Source organism: Theropithecus gelada, chromosome 13 (assembly GCF_003255815.1).
Source record: "Theropithecus gelada isolate Dixy chromosome 13, Tgel_1.0, whole genome shotgun sequence".
Lineage (NCBI taxonomy): Eukaryota > Metazoa > Chordata > Mammalia > Primates > Cercopithecidae > Theropithecus > Theropithecus gelada.
This window is the reverse complement of record NC_037681.1, coordinates 88,791,738-88,819,165: the sequence shown is the minus strand read 5'-3', so window position 1 is coordinate 88,819,165 and position 27,428 is coordinate 88,791,738. Positions and strand designations below refer to the sequence as shown.

Genomic DNA, 27,428 nt, shown 5'->3' with positions numbered 1-27,428 from the left:
ATAACTACAGCCAACTTCCTAGGGCATCTGGGGCAGAATACGGAAAGCGGGAGGGACAAATTGCCAATGTTTGGAGTCTGGTTTCCAGGTTAGCGTTTTGGGGGGCTTTGGGTGTGGCGGTTGTCAGAACTGAAATCGGCTGCACCATGTCGGCCTTCGAGAAGCCTCAGATCATCGCCCATATCCAGAAGGGCTTCAACTACACGGTGTTTGACTGTAAATGGGTGCCCTGCAGCGCCAAATTTGTGACCATGGGCAACTTCGCACGGGGCACCGGCGTCATTCAGCTGTACGAGATCCAGCACGGGGACCTGAAGCTGCTTCGAGAGGTGGGTGCCGGATCGACGATCCGGACTGCCGTTGGGGGCGAGTGCGGATCCTGGGGTCTGCATTCCTCTTTGCCAGAGCCTTCGTCCAGCGTCCCCCAAAGCATGGCTTGAGCCGCGCGAGACCAGAGAAGCTGACCGCCGACTGAGGAATGTTTCCCATTTAAAACCTCTTTCTCATCCGCGGGGTAGTTCCTCCGCGCCCAACCCTCCTGCCACCCCAAGTGCAGTCCAGCCAAAGCGGGCACCAGGATGCCTGCGGTGTGGTTGGAAGAGGCAACCTAACACATTCGGCAGGTATCAATTGAGTGCCTGGTATTCCTAGGCATGTGAATGGCAATGTCCCCGATCTCATGGAGTTTGTTTTCTAGTGGGAGAGATACTCAGTTCAATAATCAAAGCAACGATACATAAGTACAAACCGAGATGAGTTGTCTCACACAAAGGAACACGGTTACGGTTCAGTGAGAGTGAAAACAGGTTTGGGATGAGTGAAAACAGATTTTGGTATGTGCGGGAGCTAACTAGGCCAAACTAGGAGTAAAGGACACGGTTTCCAGGGCTTCTGCACATGCAGAAGCTCAGTGATGGGAAGAAATTTATCCTCTTAAGAAACTAGAGGGATAAGCAGGAACCAGACATTGCAAGATCTGTAGGACATTCAAAGGAATTTATGCCTTTTTTCTAAGAAAAACGGGACACGATTGAAAGGATTTAAGCAGGGTGTGGAAAGATTAGGTTTACAACTTTTTGTTTTTGTTTTTTTTTGAAGATTACTAGTGAAAGAATTAGAGAATAATGATAGTAACTAGCATTTTGTAGCTGTTTATAGTTTTTAAAAAGTCTTGATTTCGGTTACCTGAAAAAAAAAAGATCAGTCGTAGTCAGATCAGAGTTGTAATAGACTACAAGTGCAGGGTAGGTTAAGAACTCTGGGGATCAAAATCTATGGAGAAAATCGGCTTGAAGGAGGTAGGGATTAAACTGGTAGATAAAGGATGGATACAATTTGGACTGTTACGCCTAGAATAAAAAGTATGTAAGACCCCATTCCGCTTTAAATTTCCCTGAATGACAAACATGAAACATGGCTTATTCTTTTCTACCTTTCCTTATATTGTTCATCACTTAGCTTCCGGTAACCAGTGGCTTTTTTTTTTTTTTTTTTGGAGACAGGGTCTCAATCTGTCACCCAGCCCGGAGTGCTGTGGTGCAAACACAGCTCACTGTCACTGCAACCTTCGCCTTCTCAGCTCAAGGAATCCTCCCACCCCAGCCTCCCAAGTAGCTAGGACTACAGGTGTGTGCCACCACACCTAATTATTTTGTACTTTTTTTTTTTTTTTTTGGTCGAGATTGGGTTTTGCCATGTTGCCCAGGCTGGTCTCCGACTCCTGGGCTCAAGCAGTCTGCCTGCCTCGGCCTCCCATAATACTGGGATTACAGGCGTGAGCCACCAAGCCTGGCTACCTGTTGCTATTCTAATGTCCAGTTCAGATTATCTAATGTATGATGCCCTTCCTGATTTCTACACAAAGGAAAATTTCTTTACATTGCATTTTGGGTTGTTTTTGTTTTTTGTTGTTGTTGTTTAGAGATGGCGTAGCTCTGTCCCAGTCTGGAGTGCAGTGGTACTGTCATAGCTCATTGCAGCCTGGAACTCCTGGGCTCAAACCATCCTCCCGCCTCTGCCTCCCAAAGTGCTGGATCAGGTGTGAACCACCATTTAAAAAAAAAAGCATTTAAAGGATTTATTCCTTTTTCTTTTCTCTTTCTTTTTCTTTCTTTCTTTTTTTTTTAAGACAGAGTCTTGCTCTGTCACCCAAGCTTGAGTGCAGTGGCGTGATCTTGGCTCACTGCAACCTCTGCCTCCCAGGTTCAAGTGATTCTCCTGCCTCAGCCTCCCTAGTAGCTGGGATTACAGGCGCCTGCCACCATGCCCAGCTAATTGTTTTGTATTTTTAGTGGAGATGGGGTTTCACCATGTTGGTCAGGCTGGTCTCGAACTCTGACCTCAGGTGATCCACTCAGCTCGGCCTCCCAAAGTGCTGGGATTACAGAGATGAGCCATCGCGCCTAGCCATTTATTCCTTTTTCAAAGAAAAATGGGACATGATTGTTTTTCTTTTTTCTTTTTTCTTTTTTTTTGAGAGAGGGTCTCACTCTTGCCTAGGATGGAGTGCAGTGGCAGGATCAGGGCTCAGACTTGTGACTTTTTAAAATAAGAACAGGCCTGGTGCAGTGGCTAATGCCTGCAATCTCAACACTTTGAGAGGCAGAGGGGTGGATTGCTTGAGCCCAGGAATTCAAGACCAACCTGGGCAACATGGCGAAACCCTGTCTCTACTTTTTGTATAAAAAAGAATACAAAAATTAGCTGGGCATAGTGATGCGAGCTTGTAGTCCCAGCTACTTGGGAGGCTGTGGTGGGAGGATCTCTTGAGCCCAGGAGGTCAAGGCTACCATGTTCGCACCACTGCACTCCGCCCTGGGTGACAGAGAGAGACTCTGTCTCAAAAAATAATAAAATGAAAATATATGATTTGAACGTATTTCAAAACTACGCTTACTCCATCAAGTGGAATAGAGTACTTTGTCTTTCGTAGCGACTCTGGGGAGTTTCAGCAAATTTTAAAAAGATAATTTTCTTTTGCAGGAAAAGTAATATGTATTCATGATAGAACATTTAGAAAATAGGAAAATGAAGAAAATATCACCCATAATCTCAATGCCAGGAATAACCACTAAGTGTATTTTCACCTGGATCCTTTAGATCTTTTTTTCTACCATGAATTAGATCTGAGAACACACTATTTCAAGGTACTGTGTTTAACAAGGACCAAAGATATTTAAAAGTTGAGTCCTTTCTTCTAAAGAGCCTACTGTCTGTCCAAAAAGAGGGTACAACTAATACAGAAATACCTTTTAGAACCTACAGTGGGCCGGGTGCAGTGCTCACGCCTGTAATCTCAGCACTAAGGGAGGCTGAGGTGGGTGGATCACAAGGTCAGGAGAGCGAGACCATCCTGGCCAACATGGTGAAACCCCATCTCAAATTAGCTAGGCATGGTGGTGCGTGCCTGTAATCCCAGCTACTCAGGAGGCTGAGGCATGAGAATCACTTGAACCCGGGAGGCGGAAGTTACAGTGAGCCGAGATCCGCCGTTGCATTCCAGCCTGGCAACAGAGGAAGACTCTGTCTAAAAACCAAACCAAAACAAAAAAGAACTTACATTGTATTTGGCTGCTCTGGTGCAATGGAAAAAAGATTAAAAATATAGGTTAAATACTGTTCCAGTAACTCCCACTCCTTACTGTGCATCAGGATCATTTGAGTGCATTTTGTGGCTTGTGTGTATGTGTGTGTGTTTTAAAACATTTGTGCCTTGGTCCCACCCCTAGACATTCTGACGCAGTGGTACCTCTTTATTGCATCTAAGTAAGGTTTAGAAATCAGAATTTTTTTAAACTTCTGCGAGGTGATTCTAATGAGTCCCAGGGCTGAGAACCATTGAACTAGATGGGTCACTTATTATAATATTAGGAAACAGACTTGATTTATCATTGTAGAGCTACCCCTAAGTCATGTGCTCCAAAGCTCATGCATCTTTCTTTTTTTTTTTTTAAATTTATCACTGACTTGGAGCTTGCAAAGCGCGTGCATCTAAGAAAAAAAGATGTAAAGGAAGCATATCAGTCTTTGTCGAAGTCTTCTTTATCTTAGTTCTAAAAGGATAGATAAGGAATGGAGGGCAGGGCCTCCATGTTCCGTTGAGCAGTTTTTTGCACCACACAAAGGTGTCTGGCTGAGTGCTCAAATGGGAGTTAAACGCTCTTTTTCTTTCATTAAGGCTTACATGTGTGAGGCTTCATCAGCCTCTAAAGGGCAACTTTTTTCTAATTGGCACAAAGATACCATATGGACTAGGGATGGCCCTGAAAAATGGAATCACAGTTGTAGATGTTTATATTAAAAAAAAAGCAATAAGCTAATAAAATTCTGCTTTTTTAGTCCCGGTGCTACTGAATTTACTGCTTGTTAGCATTTGGTTGGCTAGATCTTTTAATGTTAATTAAGTATTGCCAGGATGTGGAGGAGGAAGTACTGACAAGCTGTACTAGACCCACCCACATGCAGAACAAAAATAGCTCACACAGAAATTATTGATCTTGAGCTTCTTTAATCATTTTAACTTCTTATAGCAAGAAAACGAACAGCTAGGTCAATTATGACCATCATTGATGGCCATTTTCAGTATCATATAGCAAAAATTGTTAGTATATACAGATTTTCTTTGTTGAACAATTTTTGCAAGATAGAACTTTTTTTTTTTTTGCCAGTTAGTTTTCTAGCAAGAAAAATTTTGATTTGGCACTAACTTATTTTCATCTTTTCTTTTCCGTAGGTAAACTATCTATCAGGGCAAAGAGGGAACCCTTTTGTGAACTATGAAAAATTAGCTTCACCTTTGTCCTGTTAATTTAGCTATTATTATTATTTCCATAAATGTCTGAGGAAAGAGGAAACATGCCTACTTTGTAAGTCCGTTTGCCAACAGAGCTCAGCCCTTCTGAGCAAAGTGCAGTCCTCAGTGCACACAATTGATCAGTTTTAATACGTTTAATATGTTCAAGATGTACAATTTGAGTTTAATTTGGTTCTTACACAACAGACCACTAGTGTCTATAAATATCTTTGTGTTTCTTTAATATAAGAAAAGAACAAAGAACATGAGGGAAGCATAATATCTTATATCTTGTAAAGACATGAATGAAGGTAAAAACCAAAGGACAGAGATCTGAAAGTAGGTTTAATTCATGCCATTGTACCATTTACCTCAGCAATCAAGATTGGAACATTCCTTTGATACTTCCAATAACTCTCAGGTTTACAGAATGAGGACTCCAATAATAAAATGTTTATTTAATCGATTTGCATATAAACCTGGAGGCAGCCTAGTTTAAAAGAAAAAGCCTGGGTTCTACCTGGCTCTTGGGACCTTAGGCAAGTCACTCAGTCCTCTGAACCTGTTTTGTCATCTTGAAAGTGGTGTTCTGAACACTTAGTTTGCAGTGTTCTATATATTAGAAAAGGGATGGTCTAGACTGGAAGAATATCTAAAACATATCTGATATGTAGGTATTCAATAGATGGACGCTATTTTCATGATTGCATGTCAGTGACACCAGAAACTGAACAGTTTGTCAGAACTCTGGCACGTGAAAGTATGGTAGGAGAAAAGAGAGAACAAAGAAAGTGGACTCCAGCCCTGGTTTGTCTGTCCCTAGTCTCAGGGCTGAGAGATTCATGGATGGTCATTTATACCTTCATTCAACAAATGTTGAGTGCCTGCTATGCGTTAAAAAAATTAGGCAAGGCTCTGCTCTCATGGTGCTCACATTTTAGAAAGGGGGACACAATTGCGTGAATAAAATATTTTTGTGCAGGTGTCAAAGAATCTGTACATTGCAGTGCTGTTTTTGGAACACCATAAAATATTGGAGTAGTCAGTTCCATCTTTGTACAGGGAAGAGATTTTCAGCAGAAAAATCTGACTCTCTCTATACATATATCTATATATCTATATCTATATATCTATATCTCTATATATATAGATATTCTGATTTTTACATCGCAAGTAACCACACAGTTTTTAAGTCTTCACTTCCAAGGTTTTTTATTTTTATTAATTTGTTTTATTTTATTTTATTTTATTTATTTTTTGAAACGGAATCTCTCTTTGTCTCCCAGGCTGGAGAGTGGTGGTGCGCTCTTGGCTTACTGCAACCTCCGCCCTCTGGGTTCAAGCAGTTCTCCTGCCTCAGCCTCCCCAGTAGCTGGGATTACAGGTGTCCACCACCACGCCTGGCGAATTTTTGTATTTTTAGTAGAGATGGGGTTTCGCCATTTTGGCCAGGCTGGTCTTGAACTCCTGACCTCAAGTGATCCATCCTCCTTGGCCTCCCAAAGTGCTGAGATTACAGGCATGAGCCATTGCGCATGGTCCAAGTTTTTTTAACTGGTGTTCATTTGCTAGTATTTTCTACCAGGCAAGCTAAGAAAATTATTTTTTTTTAAACTTTAAAATTTGAAAAAAAAACATCCATCAGCTTTTGTTCTTGGCGAGTTTTCTAATTAATGTATTATGTTAGTAACAGAAGATCAGTGTGTTCCAGGAGTATAGTTTGAGATTCTCTAGTCTACAGAGTCTAAAAGTGAAAGTTAAGTAAAAGAATAACAGGGAGGAAAGTTTTTGCTTCCAGTTTTGTATTACCAACCGTAAAATTTTAGAAGACTGTAGGGACCAAAGAGTGTAGGTTAGTTTTTACCTCTTCCATGGCCTAGGAAGCACAGAAACCCTCATCAGAGGTTTCAGGGGATAGCAGTGGAATTCTGGGAAGCAGAATGCTTTAGCTGGTTGGGGGGAAGAAAATGGGTGACCAGTCTTCCCAGTGCTTCTCTGAGAAAAATGTTCCCAGAGAATTGGGTCAATAGATGATGCAAGCTCTCCACAGCTTCTAATCCCCTGTCTCCTGGAACCACATTGCTGTGCATCAGGACTACCAGCTTCTTACCTCAGAGGGTCTGCTTCCACCCTCTGCCTCAGAACATGGAAGCCATTATCAATGACTTAGAGCTGGCAAGACCCAGGTTCAGTGTGAGACCAAGGGGAGGGAGAGGTGGATAGCTGTTTCATCAGTTGGTGTAGGTTGGAACTCTGAATTAATTTCACCATAGAAATCATGCCCTAATAGTCTCGCTCAGTTGCCCAGGCTGGACTGCAGTGGCGCAATCTCACTGCAAGCTCCGCCTCCCGGGTTCACGCCATTCTCCTGCCTCAGCCTCCTGTGTAGCTGGGACTGCAGGCGCCCACCACCGCACCCGGCTAGTTTTTTGTATTTTTAGTAGAGACGGGGTTTCACCGTGTTAGCCAGGATGGTCTCGATCTCCTGACCTCGTGATCCGCCCGCCTCGGCCTCCTAAAGTGCTGGGATTACAGGCGTGAGCCACCGCGCCCGGCCAGCACTATTAATATATTTTTAGGTACTCTGAGGAGAAGGGAAAGGTGAGGAAAACATAAATTGGAGTTAGAAACTGTGTGTGTTGTTAAGTTGACAAAATTTTGATCTTCTGTGTTGCCCCATTTTAAGATACTCTTTTTCATAAAATTGGGGGAAAATAGGAATAAACGAGTATTAATTTTCTGGTGCAGTGAATAACTGATGCCATCTCAGACCACTTGTGCATTAAAAAGAGAAACATTCTGTGGTTCTGTGCTTCTCATCAATAGGGTGTTTTACAGACGTTACCGTAGATGACTGATTTCATTTACTAGACAATTCTGAGGAGGGTATGAATGCTTTTAGACTTGGCCATAGTAACTCCAGTTTATCCAGATCACAAATAGTAGGAAAGTTCAACAGTCTGGGAGTTTCCAAAGCCCTATGCCATATAATGGTATCTTCTGAATCAGAGAAAAAAGTTGTTATAGTTTGTGTTAAGTGACTTTTATTTTATTCGTGGAAATTGGTATGTATACCTATATGGAAATGCCTGGATAAACACTGAAAGTGGCAGGGAAATTATTTTTAAAATTATTTGAAACAGGCCAACCTGGGAGGCATGAAAACTGAAGAGTTACAAGGGGAGATGTCCTGGAAACTGGAGAACCCTGCAAAAGGAATAAAGTTTATCTAGATGTATTGTTAAGTGAAACAAATCAAACGACAGTGTGCTGTGATTTGCCTTGTACTGAAACAAACGCGTGTGTGTTTGTAAATACGTAGAAGATCTAGAAGGATGGGGATTACTTCTGGAAAGTGTTAAAGGGACTCACTTTTTCCTTCCATCCTTTTGTTTTGTTTGAATTTTTATGGGGAGCAGGTATTACTTTTATAAACATTAAGAATTTTAAAATGTAAAAATTGTTAGAGACCAAGAGGGATAGTTTTGCCCCATTGAGGCTGACAGTCAATGGGAAGTGTTATATGGCAAGAGTGTGGTGTGGGACAGACATCAGTGGCCTCATCTAATTCCAGATTGCAGAGATCTCAGGAGCCAAGGCAGCAGGAAAAGCAGTTAGACTGTAGGAGGGACTTTAGTGACCTGGGCAGGTAGAGTTGGCGGTGGGAGGGGCCGTGGAGAAATCAGAAACATCAGGAAGTAAAAGAAGGTGAATGGAAGACCCAGGGAGGTGTAGGAGTAGTATAATGAATATGTATATTTTGGAGGAACCAGATGGGAACTGATATTTGAGTTGTTAGCTTTTTGAGGGACTGGCCAATCTCATTCATCTTTGTATCGTTTTTTGCCTAGTTCAGTGACTTGCATGTGGTAGCAACCATTAAATGTTGAATGTTGTATGAGTGGGCGAATCTCTAAAGCCGTATGCTTTGGTCTCCTTTTATGACAGGAGAGTATTGTATTAGATCCTTTCCAAGGACCTTTTTGGCTACATAGTCTTCTTCACCTGATTTCCATAAGCCCCATACCTTAAATAATATATTTGTATATGATTGTTTTACTAATGTGATTATATATGATACTTGGAGCAGTAGCCTTTTAAAGTAAAGAAACCTCAAAAGATTGGCTGATCCATACCAATAGTAGTGCCTTGATACACACAGGTTTATAAATCTCTCTGCATTGAAAAGGCCCCAGAGAAAGTGGGACATAAACATCTTTAGTTTATAGGGTTCTGCAGGGAAAACTATAAGAGACACGTAATATTTTTGTTCCCATAACCATCTGGAAAGATAATATCTTCATTATGTTCTCATTTCTGTTGAGGATCTTAAAGAATATCACATGAAATGCTGAAACTTTCATATCTGCAATAGAGATTGTAGAGCTGTCAGCATTTGAATGTCTCAGTGAGAGGAGAGGAAAGGCAAATTAACACTTTTTCTTTTTGACAGTTACATACTTTAAAGAAAAATGACTAAAGGAAAAAGTGTATGATTATTTTCATCAGAAGATGTTTTAATTGCCTTTTATATTGTCTTATTTAAATGCCATAATAGAGCCATAAATATGATATTAATAGATTATAAATATCTGCTTACATAAATAATATATCCTGTCTTCCTCCTTTCTATCAAGATTGAAAAGGCCAAACCTATTAAATGTGGAACATTTGGTGCAACATCTTTACAGCAGAGATATTTAGCTACTGGAGATTTTGGTGGAAACCTTCATATATGGTAAGATGATTTAGTCAGTATTCAGACAGATGAGACAGGCAATTTATTTGATAGTTTCATTACTCTTTCTCTGAAAGAGAGAATTTTAATTTTAAAATCTTTCTTTATATGTTCCATTTTAACTATAAAAATATGAGAATTTTCTCTTAATACATATTTCTAGATTTCATATTCAAAATCCATTTAAAAATACCTATTTTTCTTTAGATATTTTGGATAATATTATCAATGCTTATTTTCACACACACTGTTTGGTGCTAGCATTTAATGCCATGTATTTGTAAATACAGGTCTATTCCCCCTCCAACTTTAAAAATATAGTATATAAAAATGCACATGAATAACATTGAAAAAGTAGGTATTAATTATTTATATTTCAGCAATAGATTTAGCACTGTAGAATGTTTGTTTTTTCAAGCTTTAACATCTAAGCACAACTTTTTAGAAGCATATCTGTTGAACAAATCAAAATAAACTTGTTTTGAATGGGCAAAATCACAATTCTGCCAAATGCCTTTTTCATATTTTACCTAGAGTTGTTTCTTATTTAGAGTGGAATGAATTGAAATTCCTTTTTAATTACTTTGCAGGAAAATCTATTATTGTAATCATTTATAGTATACAGCAGTGTTCTAAAATATTATGGAGAAAGTTCTAGAGTGTTCTAGAAAAACTATCTTTCCTGCATCATGTTTTCTAACATGACTTTCTTGAGTCTCACTTAGAACCTGCTACTTTATAGTTACATTACTTTAACATATTTATCTCTTAGAATCATAACATTAAACAAAATGAAACTATTTTAATTTCTCCTTGCTTTAACTCCTTAATAATTAAATTAGCATGTATTCGTTAGTTCTTAGATGCTTTGTCATATGCTTTGAGAGATACTGGGAGAGGGGCAAGTTTGAATGCTATTTTAAAAAATAAATATATTTCAACACAAGAGTATTCAAAATATTAAATAGTACCATTGACCATCTTTCTAATATAGTTTCCTAGTATAGTACAGATATTACCAACTTACTTTCATGATAAATCGTATAATTTCATGTTAAAAAATAATGTTTTAAAGTCTATAAAATAGTGAAACAGTCATTTCAAGTAGAACCACAATCTTGTTTAATCTCTTGATTAGTTCATAATGATGGTAAATGTAATTTCTAAACTAGGTTGAAATATCTCAAAAAATTTTTCTTGTTTTTGAGATGTAGTCTCGCTCTGTTGCCTAGGCTGGAGCATAGTGATGCAATCTCGGCTTACTGCAACATCCACCTCCCGGGTTCAAGTGATTCTCCTGCCTCAGCCTCCCGAGTAGCTAGGATTACAGGTGCCCACCACCACGCCTGACAATTTTTTGCATTTTTAGTAGAGACAGAGTTTTGCCATGTTGGCCAGGCTGGTCTCAAACTCCTGACCTCAGGTGATCTACTCACCTTGGCCTCCCAAAGTCCTGGGATTACAGGCATGAACCACTGCACCTGGCCACAAATTTTTTATTAGTAAGGTTTTACTAATAAATCTTGGCCCAATAATAAATTGGGATTATATTTCATGAATAGCCACATTCATTTTAAATATCCGTAAGTTATTGAAAACTAAATTATTAAGAGAAATATAAATAGAAGTTCCAGTAGAAAAGCAAAAGAAGGGGAGAAATGGAGATGGGCAAGAAAAGGAATGTGTGAGGATCACCTAGTCAAGCCATTCATTGCCCAATAGTGCAACTGTGGTAATCAATACTTTCCTGAATGCCTTTCTGTGAATTCACCTATTAGACGAACTTCAGCCTGTCTTTCAGTAATACATATTGTTGTACGATGACACACTGAAAAATATGTCAATAGATGAAAATCAGTGTGGACTTCAGTGGGAAAATAGTACCTTATAAAGGAAGAAATGTGTACAAAGTAAACACTACTCATATTTTATCCTTTAAAACAGTCATAAGATCCAACTACTGAGGCCTACTTTGGAAGAATTCTAATGAGTATGATGATTTAGTAAGGCCAGCTAATGGTGTCCATCTTCTGTTCACTTCCCATATTTTTGTAACAGCCACTAAAACCCAGAATTGAAAAAAATTGTCCTGAGAGCCAGGTCCTCAGATACATGGTGGTTTTTTCTTTTCTTTTCTTTTTCTTTTTCTTTTTTTTTTTCCTGAAACAGGGTCTTGCTCTGTCACCCAGGCAGGAAGGCAGTGGCATGATCTCAGCTCACTGCAGCCTTGACCTCCCTGAGCTTTACTGTATATTTGAAGCAGTATTTTTTCAGACTTCAGTGCACCACAGTCATTGTTTTGGGGACCCATCTGAGATCCTGATTCCTTATGTTTGAGGAGAAGCCCTTGAATCCATGTTTATCAACAAGCATACCTGGTAATTCATCTGTGGGGGTCTTGGAGAGATCGTCTTTGAACACTACGTATAGTGAGCTCAGGATTGGAATTTCAAGTTGAATGATGACAGTTCTCATTGGGGACTTGAAAGAAGCTAAATGGAGAGAAAATTTCAGAAGTGTAAATAAATGTATACACTATCTTCATAGCAAAACCTTAATTTCTATACAAAAATCTAACTGTAATATGTATTTTTGAATTTCAGTAGCAGACTTAAATGTTTGGGACATGTGGTGTAAAAAGCTGTGTTTGTTGTTTAGGAATTTAGAAGCTCCAGAGATGCCAGTATATTCTGTAAAGGGCCATAAAGAAATTATAAATGCCATAGATGGCGTAGGTGGACTAGGAATTGGAGAAGGAGCTCCTGAAATTGTGACCGGCAGCCGAGATGGTGAGTCCATGTATTCTATGTATTTTGTTTATTTATTTTAATGGAAATCTCTATGCAGCAGTACGTCCTCTCTGAGTAAAAATCCCCTTCAGTTACCTTGACTCCCTAAATCTAACAGTCTTGCTGCTACTTTTTTAACAGGTAAGTTTGATTGCTTCTCTCTCGATTGTTTCAGACTTTTGGGTATTTGGAGATAGATTCATAGCACTTCTTACCACTATTTTAGTGTTGAGCCGGTTCAGCTACTAACAATGATGGTTTCCTCTGAACCCTGAAGGATTTAAAATGTCTTTACAGGCTTTTGAGGCAGCTGACGATATAATGTGGGTGGCAGCTTTTCATTTTCTTTTTTTAAAAGGCAGAGTTAGTACTTGTGAAAATTGTCATATTGACAGCTGGTTGAAAACTGAAGTTCTGTGATCCATCCACTGGAGAGTTCCAAAGGCACCAGCTCAGCTCTTCCACCCTGCAGTGACCAACAAGGAAGGGCCAGGTCTTTTGGTGTCCAAAGTGGTACTGCATGACTTTAATAGAGTCAGAAATGTTTTTGCTTCACGAGGGGTACACGAGAAATTTGGTACCTATTATAATTGATTTGCCTAGTTGTTTAATGACTGCTCAAGACCATGAGGAAATTGCTTTAAAAGAAAAGTGAGATATAATTTTCTAATAGGTACTCAAGAGCAGCTGTGTTTTAGAAATCACTTATTTTTTTTTACTCATAAAAGCAATATTGAGTATAGAGGGAAAAAATAATATTCAGTCTACCACACTACCACAACCATTAGATTTTTCTTTTTCTTTTAGGTCTTATATATAATTTTGCATAGTTATAAGTGTGAATATGAATTTGTATCTTAGAAACGTTTTTCATTTAATGTTTTGTCATATGCACATATTGCTGTTTCCACAGTTATCATTTTAATGACTATATAATATTCCATCATATGGCCATACTTAACCATTCCCCTATAAGCCTTCAGTTTGCTTTTTTTGTTGTCTTATGAGAGTGGCTTAAAAATAATGAGTAAATGAGTATTGTCATATGTAGTAACTCTTTTGGAATAAACATATTTTATTTGATGATTTTTAAAAAAATGTATTGGGCCAGGTACAGTCATTCATGCCTATAATCCCACAACTTTGGGAGGCCGAAGTGTACGGATAACTTGAGACCAGGAGTTTGAGACCAGCTTGGGCAATGTAGCGAAACCCTGTCTCTACTGAAATACAAAAATTAGCCAGTGTGGTGGCACACATCTGTAATCCCAGCTACTCACGAGGCTGAGGCACAAGTTTTGCTTGAACCTGGCAGTGGGAGGTTGAAGTGAGCTGAGATTGCACCACTGCACTCTAGCCTGGGCAACAGAGTGGGACTCCGTCTCAAAAAAAAAAAAAAGTTTAAAATTTACTGACAAGCGTTCCAAAGTACTTATTTATAGTCAGCTACAGTAGATGAGGTAGATTTCAAGTCTACCCTGTTAGCGTTGATTTTCTTTTTTTCTATCTTATTTTGTAGACAAAATGGTATTCCTTTCCAATTTGTGTTTTTTTCTATATTTACTAGTTAATTTTGTTTTATGAATACTCTGTGTTCTTTGCTCATTTATCTTTTGCAAACTTACTATAAATCTTATCAATGTGTATAAATCCGGTAGAGAAAGATAATCTCTTATCTCTATATATGGGTTTTTTTTTTTTTTTTTTTAAACAGGCTTTTGCTGGGTGCAGTGACTCATCTCTGTAATCCCAGCACTTGGGAGGCTGAGGTGGGAAGATCACTCGAAACCAGCTTGGGCAACATAGGGAGATGCCATCTTTACAAAAACTTTAAAAATTAGCCAGGCATGGTGGTATAGTCCCAGCTACTTGGGAGGCTGAGGTAGGAGGATCACTTGGACCCAGGAGGTCGAGGCTGCAGTGAACCATGATCGCATGACTGCACTCCATCCTGGGTGACAGAGCAAGACCCTGTCTCTAAATAAATAAATATTAAAGTCAAGCAGCCTCTTAATGATCTTTATTTTATCCCTGGAGGTAAATCTAATGTTGTACCTCCACCTTTCCTGAGTTATTTTCCTTTTAAGGATTTTTTTTTTTTTTTTTTTTTTGCCCTTTTCTTATTCTCTCTCAGGTACTTGCCTTTTAGCCATTTTATTACATGCATTTGCATTTCTTGTAGGTAGTGACACTATTTTAGTAAGTAGTCCCATAACATGAATTAAAACGAGGGGGTTGAAATTAAATTGAGAATTTGTTAGTTTTATTTAACATTTTCCTCTTCACCATTGCCACAGGAAAATTAAACTTAATTGTATATGAAATAGTATTCTAGACCAGGCACAGTGGCTCATGCCTGTAATCTCAGCACTTTGGGAGGCCGAGGCAGGTGGATCACCTGAGGTCAGGAGTTTGAGACCAGCCTGGCCAACATGGCAAAACCCCATCTCTACTAAAAAAATACAAAATTTAGCTGGGCATGGTGGTGGGTGCCTGTAGTCCCAGCTACTCGGGAGACTGAGGATAGAGAATCGCTTGCACCTGGGAGGCGGAGGTTGCAGTGAGCCAAGATCATGCCGTTGCACTCCTGGGTGACAGAGTGAGACTCCATCTCAAAAAAAAGAAAAGAAATAGTATTCTAGAACTCACAACATAAGAAACCATTAATTCAAAATTAGAGTGTATTCATGCCGATGGTTAAATGGGTAGTAAGGAAAAAAGTAAAAATGAAAACAACACTGGTATTTTCTCTAATAAATAACACATTTGTTTTAGGCTCATGATTTGAATTACGTAACATTCACATTTGCCTTGTCAATCATCATTTGTAGATAACTTAGGAACACTTGTTGGCTTTTCTGTGTGTCTATTAATTTGGAAACCAAGCCAGATAGTCACATATGGGTGATATCTCTGATATTAAATAAAACTTACCCAATTAGAAGTCAGAACAATGTGGATATTTTCAGATGCCATAACATCTGTCATATTGCCATGTACATAGGAAACCATAGAAGAACAATGTAGAAAAGAAACATGATCATTCACTTTTGAATTTTTGCCAACTTACTTTTATGCATGGCAGGAACTGTGAAGGTATGGGACCCAAGGCAAAAAGATGATCCTGTTGCTAATATGGAACCTGTACAAGGAGAAAACAAGAGAGACTGTTGGACTGTGGCATTTGGTAAATTATTGAAGAATTCTTGCATTTGAATTATCAGATGGTAAAAAGCACGATCCTGCAAGAAATTTCACACTAGTCTCTTTATAGTCTGTTTTGTGGATTATTTACTGAGGCAAATATACATGGTGGTTAATGTCAGCCTCTGGATCCTGGATTTGAATTCTCACCTGCAATAAGTATATTGGCTGTGGGGCCTGGAGCAAGTTACCAAAGTTATCTGTTCCTTGGTTGTTTCATTTATAAAATGGAATTAATAATAGAATTTACTTAGTTGTGTCGTCATGAAGATTCAATGAGTTAATTACATGTAAAGTGCTGAAAATTGTGCTTATTATTATGTGTTTCTGTTTAATTAGATAATAGTGACCTAATTTAAAATCAGACACCATTAAAGGGGATAAACCAAGCCTCAGATGCAAACGGTAACCTAACAAATCATACATTACACTGTGTACAGAGTATGTTTATTTTCCAGAAAATAGTTTGCCATTGCAAAGTTATTTCTTATAAATTTTGATAACTGTGTTCCTTTATTAATTTACTTAAAATGAATATTGATTTTGTAAGACTAATTGACATTTGCCCTTTGATATGGTTTGGATCTATGTCCCCACCAAATCTCATGTCGAATTGTAATCCCCACTGTTGGAGGTGGGGCCTCGTGGGAGGAGATGAATGGGGGCAGAGTTCTCATGAATGGTTTAACACATCCTCCCGTATACTTTAAATCACCTCTGGATTACTTATAATACCTAATATGATGTAAATGTTGCATCAATCATTGTTGTATTGTTTAGGGAATAATGACAAGCACAAGAAGTCTGTACATTTTTAGTGTAGATGCGAATTTTTTTCCAAATATTTTCGATCCATGGTTGGTTGCCTATAGATGCAGAACCCGTGGATAGGGCGGGCTGATGGTAGAAGAGAATAATAGTAGGAATATCCTTAGAGATGGCTCAGGACAATGGCCAGAGGTGTTAGGATGGCCTGAAGATCGTTCTAAGTTTTTGATGGTTTTTGCAAGGAGGAGATGAAATCCGAGCTTTAGGACAATGAACTAATGGTATTTAGCGGGAGTGATGGGTGGCACAGAGAATATGAGTTCAAGAGCTCTTGGCAGTATTCCAGGGAAGACCTAAGTTACAAGCACTGAGAAGGGAGCAGAGTGGATGATTCAGAAGATAATATTATGCAGAATACATAGAATTGGGGAATTTTTTTGGATATGAAGAACAAAGAAAAGGATTATGTCCAAGATGACTGAGTTTTCAGGCTGATTGTGGGGTGAATGATGTTATTATACAAGGGGTGGGATAATTTGTAAAGGAAAATGGTAAGGTCATTTTGGGACATCATGAGTTTAAGATGATGGCGTACCATCTAGGTGGGGCCCACAGTGGAAATGCAGGGCTGGAGTTTATGAGAAAAACGAAGTTAGAGGCAGTAGAGAATGAAAGCTTGGGGACAGGATGCCCAGATAGCCTAGCACAGTGACAGGGGCCTCCTTCTCACTTAACACTCTTTCCTCAGCAAGAGGTACTTGGAAAAAAATCCTTGAATTCCAGGAGGATGAGTTTAACTACAGATTATAAACTTACTTCAGGTATGATCATCCACACTACTAAAAATATGTTACAGTGTGCTACAGCTTATTTTCAGATTTCCTTGGAAAGATGGGATCACACCAGAACAGCATTTTTCAAGATAAATTAGTTTTAAAATTTCTGTTTGCGTTCAAATATAGTTACTGCCAAGAAAGCAACAGAAGTATAACTGTGTTTATTCTCCGAGACCCCTTTGTGTTTGAGTTATAGTTGGCCTGCTAGCCTTTGCAGATATACTATAAAGCATTTTTTTTTTTTTTGAGACGGAGTCTGGCTCTGTCGCCCAGGCTGGAGTGCAGTGGCGCGATCTCGGCTCACTGCAAGCTCCGCCTCCCGGGTTCACGCCATTCTCCTGCCTCAGCATCCCGAGCAGCTGGGACTACAGGCACCCGCTATCACGCCCAGCTAACTTTTTTTTATTTTAAGTAGAGATGGGGTTTCACTGTGTTAGCCAGGATGGTCTCCATCTCCTATAAAACATTTTCTTTAAATTGAATTCAATAAACGCTTTCACATATCCTTTCAGTATGGAATTACAGTGAATGAGCTTATATTAGTCCGTTTTGCATTGAATTCCTTTATTGCTATAAAGGAATACCTGAGACTGGGTAGTTTATAAAGAAAAGAGGTTTATTTGGCTCATGGTTCTGCAAGAGTATACAAGAAGCATGGTGCCAGTATCTGCTTCTGGTGAGACCTCGGAAGTGTCTGCTCATGGCAGAAGGCAAAAGGGGAGCAGTCATGTCACATGGCGAGAGAGGGAGCAAGAGAGAGGGGAGGAGGGAGGCGCCAGACTCTTGAACAACCAGACCTCTCATGAACTAGAAGAGTGAAAACTCATTACCACAAAGACTGCACTGAGCCATTCACGAGGGATCCAGCCCCATGACCCAGCACCTCCCATCAGGCCCCACCTCTGACATTGAGGATCTTACATCAGCATGAGATTTGGGGGGACAAATATCCAAACTCTTATGAGAGATTTAAACAAACCAAAAAACTATTGGAAACCACATTAATAATCTTGATGTCCTGTCAGGATTGATAAGGTGGGATTCTATCCAGCGTGATTTTTAAAATCTGATTTAGTATAAGCTATATGTATAGTTTCATAAGATTTTTTTAAGCAACCTTTATATGAATGCATTTATAAGGATGTGAAATGTTGTATTTTGATTTCCAGGCAATGCTTATAATCAAGAAGAACGTGTTGTTTGTGCTGGTTATGACAATGGGGATATCAAACTATTTGATCTCAGAAATATGGCATTACGGTGGGAGACAAACATCAAAAATGGGGTAAAGTACATTCTGATGCTTTTTGGTTTCTCTGCGCATGTTTCCATTCACCTCTGAATTACTACAAAAGGAAGACACCTCTAGTAACTCATCTCAGTCAACGCCTCTGCCAATGGTTCTTAACTTTTTGGGGCCAAACTCGTTTGAGAATCTAATGAAAATCCTGAATCCTCTCTTCAGAAAATGAGCTCACACCCACATGTGGTATGTACAATGTTGGGGGAGTCACCAGCCCCTTCAGCCTGTCTGCAGACCCCTGTGGGCCATGTACTAAGATTTCAAAATAAGCAAGTAAAAGGCCTTTTTATGCCAATACAGAAAGCCTGAAACAGTAGTCACCTCCCCAGCTCAGATTTTTGGTTCCTCAGTTGTACACCTTTAGCAAAGATTGTGGTTTCCTCCTGTTTTCTACTGTCAGCCTTTACTTAACTGTTAAATAACATAAAAAGTTAAATAATGATTCCCCAAAGGCATTCACTGAGCATGGGAACCCAAGATAGTTTTGTTGATCTTACTAATGGAAAAAAAAAATGGTTTTTTCTTTTTTTTTTTTTTTTTTTTTTTTTTTTGAGACGGAGTCTCACTGTGTCTCCCAGGCTGGAGTGCAGTGGCGCGATCTCGGCTCACTGCAAGCTCTGCCTCCCAGGTTCACGCCATTCTCCTGCCTCAGCCTCCCAAGTAGCTGAGACTACAGGTGCCTGTCACCACGCCCGGCTAATTTTTCATATTTTTTAGTAGAAATGGGGTTTCATCGTGTTAGCCAGGATGGTCTCAATCTCCTGACCTCGTGATCCGCCCTCCTCAGCCTCCCAAAGTGCTGGGATTACAGGTGTGAGCCACCATGCCTGGCCAAAAAAAAAGGATTTTTTTTTGAGATGGAGTCTTACTCTGTCACCCAGGCTAGAGGGCAAGGGCGTGATCTCAGCTCACTGTAACCTCCGCCTCCCAGGTTCAAGCGATTCTCCTGCCTCAGCCTCCCAAGTAGCTGGGACTACAGGCACACGCCACCATGCCCAGCTAATTTTTGTATTTTTAGTAGAGACAGGGTTTCACCATGTTGGCCAGGCTGGTCTTGATCTCCTGACCTCATGATCCACCTGCCTTGGCTTCCCAACGTGTTAGGATTACAGGCATGAGCCACCACGCCCGGCTGGAAAAAAATTTTTATGGTAAAAGTTAAAAGAGAAAATGATTGTTGTTTCACATTATCTGACCATTTTAAAGCTGTTTTACTTAGTTTAAAAGAGCCTCCTGAGTTAATACTGGTGAGACTACCAATAATAAATATTCTCTGTTTTCAGGTATGTAGCTTGGAGTTTGACAGAAAAGACATAAGTATGAATAAGTTAGTAGCCACATCTCTGGAAGGAAAGTTCCATGTTTTTGACATGAGAACACAGCATCCAACCAAAGGTTTTGCCTCTGTTTCAGAAAAGGTAAATATGAGGGAAATGTCTTTATATGAAGAAGAATGATAGCTTGGCTTAGACTGATAAGTAGAATTAGTCACCAAGGTTTCTTCCAGGTCTTTATGTGAGGGGAGCTATTTTTGATATATTCCTGTGAGATCTTGACAAGTTTTTCTGTGCAAAGAGTACTTCCCCAAAGTTTATCAACTTTAGACTTCTTGATTATAATAAAGATCTCAGTTAGGTAGGAATCTTATTTTGTAGTTTAGGGGCAATTAGAAGAAACCTAGCTGATAATAGGAATTTGATCAACAAAACCCATCCTCGTGTTTCCTAATAAATATATAATACTTGTGCTAATACCTGGTTATATATTTTTCAAAATATAACTATATGTACATGATGTCATTGCATTTTATTTTATATTCCAGTTTGCTATATTAAATGAAATTATTGAAAGCACTGAGTACTGTGATTATAGTAGATGTTCAAAAATATTTTATTTACTTACTTAACTTTGCCTTGCATTTGAGGTAGCTGAGAGGGAAATATGGTATTACAGCATTAGACCAATAGATGAGGAAAGCAGGGCAAAAGGAAAATACTGGTTTAAAAAAAAGATAGTTTCTGGACTGGGGGCATTACAGAAAATTCATGCAAAAAGGTCCTGTCATTCACAAGAAATGGATTGGAAATGTGATTTGAGCTTCCTAAAGTATAAAAGGAAAGAAATATCAATTATGGATTCCTTGTTTCCATAAGATTAAAATATACAAGTTGCTCATGAAGTAAGAATTTACTCCCTTGCTTCTCTCTCTCCTGTGGATTCAGTTAGGATTTCTTGAACCTTCCTATTTGTCTCATTATTATTATTGTGTGTAAATTATTGTCACTGCCTTATGAAAACGAAATTCTTAACAAGATAATTATAAAGTATTGGTTTGCTTTTGTCATTTCAGAATATATTAAATATCTATCAACAACATAGATCACTTTACTAAACTGTTACATGTATAATTTGCAACACATATATCATTATCTATAAATAATAGTGTCATCTCCAATTTTTTATTTTGTTTGTTTGGCTTTTTTTTTTTTTTTTCTTTTTGGAGACAGAATCTTGCCCTCTTACCCAGGCTGGTGTGCAGTGGCATGATTATGGCTCACTGCAGTCCTGGGCTCAAGTGATCCTCCTGCCTCAGGCTCCCAAGTTGCTGGGAGTATAGGCACACGCCACCGCATCTGGCTAATTAGAAATTTTTTTTTTTTTCATAGAGACAGAGTCTTGCTGTGTTGCCCAGTCTGGACTTGAAACCTGACCTCAAGTGATCCACCTCAGCCTCCCAAAGTGCTGGGATTATAGGCGTGAGCCACTATACCTGGCCCAGTTTTTTAAACTTATATTTAGTTAACCCAGTAATTGCTAAATCTGCCAAATAGATGACTCTGGTATATTTTAAGAGGTCATTTCCCCTCTTTTTGTGTTTTTCTCAACTTCCTGAAGAAGAAGAGAAGCTTAAGCTACAAAATAAAATGTCTCAACAGCTTGAACCTAATCACTGGGAGACCGTTACACACTTAAAGTATGTGTTTTGAGATATGAGTCTTTATCAGCTAATGGTAATTCTCTCAAAAGACTATTGAAATCAAAGGTCAAGACTAGTCACTCACTAAAATGTGGTGTTCCACAATAGCCAGCCCCGCTGCTTCTACAAAGCAGCAGTCATTCATTCCCTCCCACCTCCTTTCTCTCCCTCCCTCTGTCTCTCTCTGTCTCCTAAATTCCCCCCAGTTAATGCAGTATTGCCAGGATGGATTTAGGGGTTGCTATTGAGGTGCTAACAAACTGTTAACCTTCTAGCTGCTGGTTTTTAGTCTTTAGTCTAATGTGAATGATAAAGACCTTAGTTTATTATGACCATAAACATTGTCTATAAGTCCTCATGGTCCGTATTTTGAAGACTGGACAGGTCAATGGCAATACATTGAAAATAAGACTCTGGGAGCTGTTAGTTAAAATTCAGTCTATAAATTTTAGTTAAAATTCAGTCTATAAGAACGCTATACTTATTGCTGAGTTTTGCTGTGAACTTCAAACTGTTCTCAGAATCAAAGTGCATTTTTAAAAATTCAGTCCACATTTTTTGTATATATAAACAAAAGTATATATTTTTATATTTTGAGTGTTTTCCCCCTCAGAATGAACTAGAGGTATTTACATATGTAAAATCTATTCATAATGTATTTGGTACTGTAAACTTAAATGGACTTTAACTTTAATACCTGTCTTTTTAAAAATGCAGTAGAACTTTGTTTCATAAAGCAATAAAGAAAAATGATGCTTTTTCTAATTTCTTACGTGCTCCTATAAATCTCTGTAGCCATTATAAAGAAGCGTGCCAGAAAATAACCTTAATTACTTTTATAACCGTTGAAATTATAGTAGTAAAAGTTCTTTATTTGCAGAGTTTCTCTTCCAGGGCACCATTTAGCATATAAACCAGTTGTGTGCCTCTTGTTCTGTTTAGGCTCATAAATCTACTGTGTGGCAGGTCCGACACCTGCCACAGAACAGGGAGCTGTTTCTGACAGCCGGAGGCGCCGGCGGCCTTCACCTCTGGAAGTAGTAAGTCTGCCAGTGCACACTGCTCCTTTTAAAGTTACCTGTGGGTGTAAAGTAGGATTAGATTGAACTTTTTTGTCTTTTTTTTTTTCCCTGCTTTGACTTAGTTCATTTTGATATGATTTAAAATTTCATGGTATTACATAACTTGTTTTCTAAGCATTTTGTATGAATACACTTTACATTTAGTAAAGTGTACACTAATCTTCTTTTGATACATTAAGTCTATTTATAATTTTAGTTGTGTCTTCTAAGTACGTAAAAGTTCGCCCAAGACTTTTATCAGATATTATCTTGAAGTGATTAGAACACTCACTGCCTCTAAAAGATGGGGAAAAGGTTCCTTGCCTAAATTTAGATAACATCATTGTGATAGACCCCAACAGAGCCTGAGGCTCCTGACTGGTCTTCAGGAAAGACGTTATCACTGAGTTTGCTTTCTGCATATCTAGGCTGGGTGAGTTATGGTGAATGCTTTACTGTGCATGCTGCTCTCTGAATCCCAAGGGCGCTAACATCGTAGATACTAGATCATTTCAAAGGTCTGATATACTTGCTCAGGGTTGGCCTGTGAAAAGGAGAAAAAGCAAAACAAAACAAAAATTAAAGATCTGATAAAAATTGTGAGTTAATGGTATTTCTGAATACTTTATTAGCTAAGCAATATGTACTTGGAGGGGAAAAATTATATCTTTCTTAAACATCACTCGGAAAAAATAGCAAGCCTATAAATGAAGGATCTTTCAAAAATAAAGTTTCATTAATAATGTAAGAAGAAAAACACCATCCTCAATATATCTGGGACTTTCACATTTATAAAATTCTTCTCTATTAGCTCCTTTGAGAAGCTGGAAGGGGTTCTGAAAAACAGGGCTACAGTTGGAAAGTACTTGTTTAAGTACTGTGTGCAGGGATACCACTGACAAAAAACCAGAGTGAATGCTTTATTTTATATTTTCTGACAGAGTCTTGCTCTGTTGCCCAGGCTGGAGTGCAGTGGCATGATCTCATCTCACTGCAGCCTCCACCTCCAGGTTCAAGCGATTCTCCTGCCTCAGCCTCCCGATTAGCTGGGATTACAGGTGCCCACTACCATGCCCAGCTAATTTTTATATTTTTAGTAGAGACGGGTTTCACCATGTTGGCCAGGCTGGTCCCGAACTCCTGACCTCAGGTGATCCACCCGCCTCGGCCTCCCAAAGTACTGGGATTACAGGCATGAACCACCGCACCTGGCCAGGGTGAACGCTGTAGATCAAAACAGTATGGTTATGGCAAAACTCTGTCTCTACGAAAAATACAAGAATTAGCTGGGCGTGGTGGCGCACGTCTGTAATCCCAGCTACTCGGGAGGCTGAGGCACGAGAGTTGCCTGAATCTGGGAGGTGGAGGTCTCAGTGAGTCGAGATCACACCACTGCACTCCAGCCTGGGCGACAGAGTGAGACAGAGCAACAGAGATTTTTTCTGTCTCAAAAAACACACAAACAGTATGGTTTCTGTGAGTGAAAAGCAGAGGAAAAGTTTGAGGCGTTCTGGGAGAATGTGGGGTAGACCGATCACTTGCTACTTTCCCTTCTTCTAGCACCTTTGCCCGTTGTTCTTCCCTGATTCTTCCACCCCGGTCTCCTCCCCACGTTAGGCTCTGCCAGTCCCCTTAGTGAAGCCATGTGGTGGCACATCACTATTTTACTTGGTGACCAAATCTTTAGGCTGCTTACTTGAAGAAATAGTTCCAGTTTTCTTTGTAATCCACACGTGGATTTGTATTCCATAAGACACACAAACACTTTTGCAGCTGGAAGTTTTTACTACAGTGGATTTCGTTCTGTCGGTAAAGTTAGGTCTGTATGCAAATTTGAAGTTTAGTGCAATGTAAACTTTACACTTAACCAGGACAGATGTGCAGTCTAATCTTCAAATCGGTTTGGAGTTTTACTGTCAAGTATTGTACCAGCAAAGGGAATTGGTTTAAGTACAATGATATTTAGCTTTATTTTCATTTGCCAGTCTGTCTTGGTAGTAATGCAATTAAATTGTAAATATTTATTGGCCGCTGAACCAACAGCTCCTAGAAGAAATCATCTAGTTATTCATGACTTGTTTTTTGAATAACTTCAACATGCTGTTTTGTTTTTTTTTTTTTTGAGTATTATTTGAATCACATACACATATTCTTTTAAAACTTCAACAGGTAATATGGAAAGTTTTTAAAAATCTTTATGTTATCTTTTGAATACTAAATAACTGCAGCCTTTGCCAAGAGATACGTGAAAGACGTCTGTATTTAAACCGTTTATTCATCTGAATGTTTTCTTTCTTTTCATCAAAAATGATTTGTAGGGTTTGAGAGGAAGAGAAAATAGTAGATCATCTACCTGTAGATTCTTCTTCCATTTCCATTTTGCTTCTGATTGGCTTTGTGCTTCTTACGTTCTTGGCCTTTGCCAGCATTTATGAAATAAAGATGCTGTCATAATTGATACTAGGAGGTTTTAAAAGGCCGTCGGGGAGTGATGCTTCTGTATTTTATCAGGAGCACATCTCCACTGGGGAGGAGTGTTTTCCTTCCCCTTTTCCAATCTAGACCAGATGGGATTTATGACTTTAACCTTCTGCTTCTCTTACCATATCAATTTATATTTTCAGCTGAAAAAAATCAAATGTTCTCAGAACCACTTTTTTCTTGTTGGAAACAATGACATTTAGGTCTAACATCTCCACTCTGTGACGCCTTCCCATAGAAGTGGTATACAAAAGGTCCTTAGGCTTGGGTCTGTGTAACGGAGCTTGGGGGTTAGAAGCTGGCATGTTTTTCATTCTGGAAGTGTTTAGATGAAGTTCTGCAAATGTTACTCACAGCCATTGCCTTTGCACATTGTTTGCCTGTGATATCCAGCAATCTAAATCTGGAGGAAAATTACAATAAATCAAAGGTTATCAAAAGTACCAAGTAAATGTATTAAAGAATCCTAGATCAACCTAGAACTTTCATATTAAAAGAGAAAACATAGATACATGTTGAACAGAAATGACTTTTAGAAGTTTTTAGTAGAACTAATAACCCTTTTTATGACATGTTTTGGGGATAGGATTGAGGTTGAAATTGTCTCTTTATTTGCAAACAACTCAGTATTAGAAAGATTCTGTAAGTATTTATTAGTCCCAGTAACCAACTGAGAAATAGAGTCATTGAAGTGTATGTGTAGAAATAAAATGGTGAAAGCTAAGATTTATGCGCTCTTACTTTGATCTTGTTTTCAGTGAATACCCTATTCAGCGGTCAAAGAAAGATTCTGAGGGAATAGAGATGGGAGTCGCAGGTTCTGTAAGCCTTCTGCAGAATGTTACGTTGTCCACCCAGCCCATTTCAAGTTTGGATTGGAGTCCAGATAAAAGGGGTCTTTGCGTCTGTAGTTCATTTGACCAAACGGTGAGAGTACTAATCGTTACGAAACTCCATAAAATTTGACTTCAAGACTTTGGACTCACAGAATTTAAGATAGGTTCTGGAATCCTCTGACCCTCATTGAACAAAGCTGGATTTGGCTGATGACAAAAGCCCCCAGACACAAGCCCCTGGGCCAGCCTCCAGCCTCTCCTGGGGCGTGCTTGCCAACTTGCTTGCTGCTGCGCGTGGGTATCAGAAGCACGGAGTAAACTGTCTCCAGGGCCAGTGCTTTTCTTCTCCCTTCCATTTCTAAGTCAATAGTTGTCTATAATTAAACATATTTCAGATTTGTTCTGTGTCCGTGAAGTTCCATATTTGATCTTTATGCTTGTGTTATGTTTTAGTGTCTATAATGTTGTGGTGGGAGTCATTTCATTTGGTTTAAAAGAGTTTGCCTTGGAAAAACGGAATTAACCTTCAGAAATACATTTTGAGAGATTTCAGTGTCAGTAAGTTTCTGGACATAATATTATTGTATAAAATATCAAAATGGTGGGCCAGGCATGGTAGCTCACGCCTGTAATTCCAGCACTTTGGGAGGCTTAGGCGGGCGAATCACGAGGTCAGTAATTCGAGACCAGCCTGGCCAACATGATGAAACCCTATCTCTACTAAAAATACAAAAAATTAGCTGGGCATAGTGGCGGGCGCCTGTAATCCCAGCTACTCCGGGAGGTGGAGGTTGCAGTGAGCCGAAATCGCACCACTGCACTCCAGCCCTGGCGACAGAGTGAGACTCTGTCTTAAAAATATATATATATATATATATATATCTCTCTCAAAATGGCACGGTTGGTCTAGATTTGGGTAACTTTTCAGCAATTTAATTCATAAAACAAAATGCTATGATTTATAAAGCTCTTTTTTACTTAAAATACAGGAATTGAATTGGTGAGACTTTTGGTTATTGACTGTGGTAAGTGGTGGTGAAATGTACAAGATTGTAGGGGTTTTGTAGTCTTATTTTTGGTCATACTTTAAAAATGCATTTTATGAATAAACTTGTTTTTGAGATCTACGGAAGCTTTGATTCTGTTACCTTAACAGTAGTAATAAAGTTAAGATTGTCACATCATTTTGCTTTATAAATGCTTAATTAGTAGTTAATTCACTTTGTTTCTTTAATGTTCACCTTATCTTTAAGCCTTTGGAATTATTGACTTTATCACACTTTCATTAAGCCTACCCTCCCACACCTCCACTGAAGAGAATTCAGCCACCTAAAACATTCATAATATGTGAAATATATGTGATTTCAGGGGATCATGGAGAGTCACTTATTTGAAATATTAAGAAAATTAAGGTTTTTTTTTTTTTTTTAGTTTCCCAGTGTTTTATAGAATAATGCTGTGGATATAATTATGAAGATAAAAATTAAATTGAACTTTAAAAAAGCTTATATCTGCAGGTTTTTTTAAAATTTGCAATGTAAAAAAGGAAACTTCACAGAAATCTCTCTTAGAACACTTGTATTTGGTAATAGAGTCAACAACAATAAATACCTGTATTTTATGAAATCTAAGATGTCATCGAT

At 38.8% G+C, this 27,428-nt stretch overlaps 1 protein-coding gene across 1 annotated transcript; it reads left to right on the top strand.

Annotated features, from left to right (window-relative positions):
* The first annotated feature begins 35 nt into the window (after positions 1 to 35).
* Positions 36 to 26,965, top strand: WDR92 (WD repeat domain 92). The gene is made up of 8 exons (XM_025354141.1): positions 36 to 329; positions 9,430 to 9,530; positions 12,189 to 12,319; positions 15,405 to 15,506; positions 18,297 to 18,412; positions 19,714 to 19,848; positions 22,350 to 22,447; positions 25,708 to 26,965. The coding sequence occupies exons 1-8, from the start codon at positions 147 to 149 to the stop codon at positions 25,913 to 25,915; spliced, it is 1,074 nt and encodes a 357-aa protein (XP_025209926.1). The 5' UTR covers positions 36 to 146; the 3' UTR covers positions 25,916 to 26,965.
* The last annotated feature ends 463 nt before the right edge of the window (positions 26,966 to 27,428 follow it).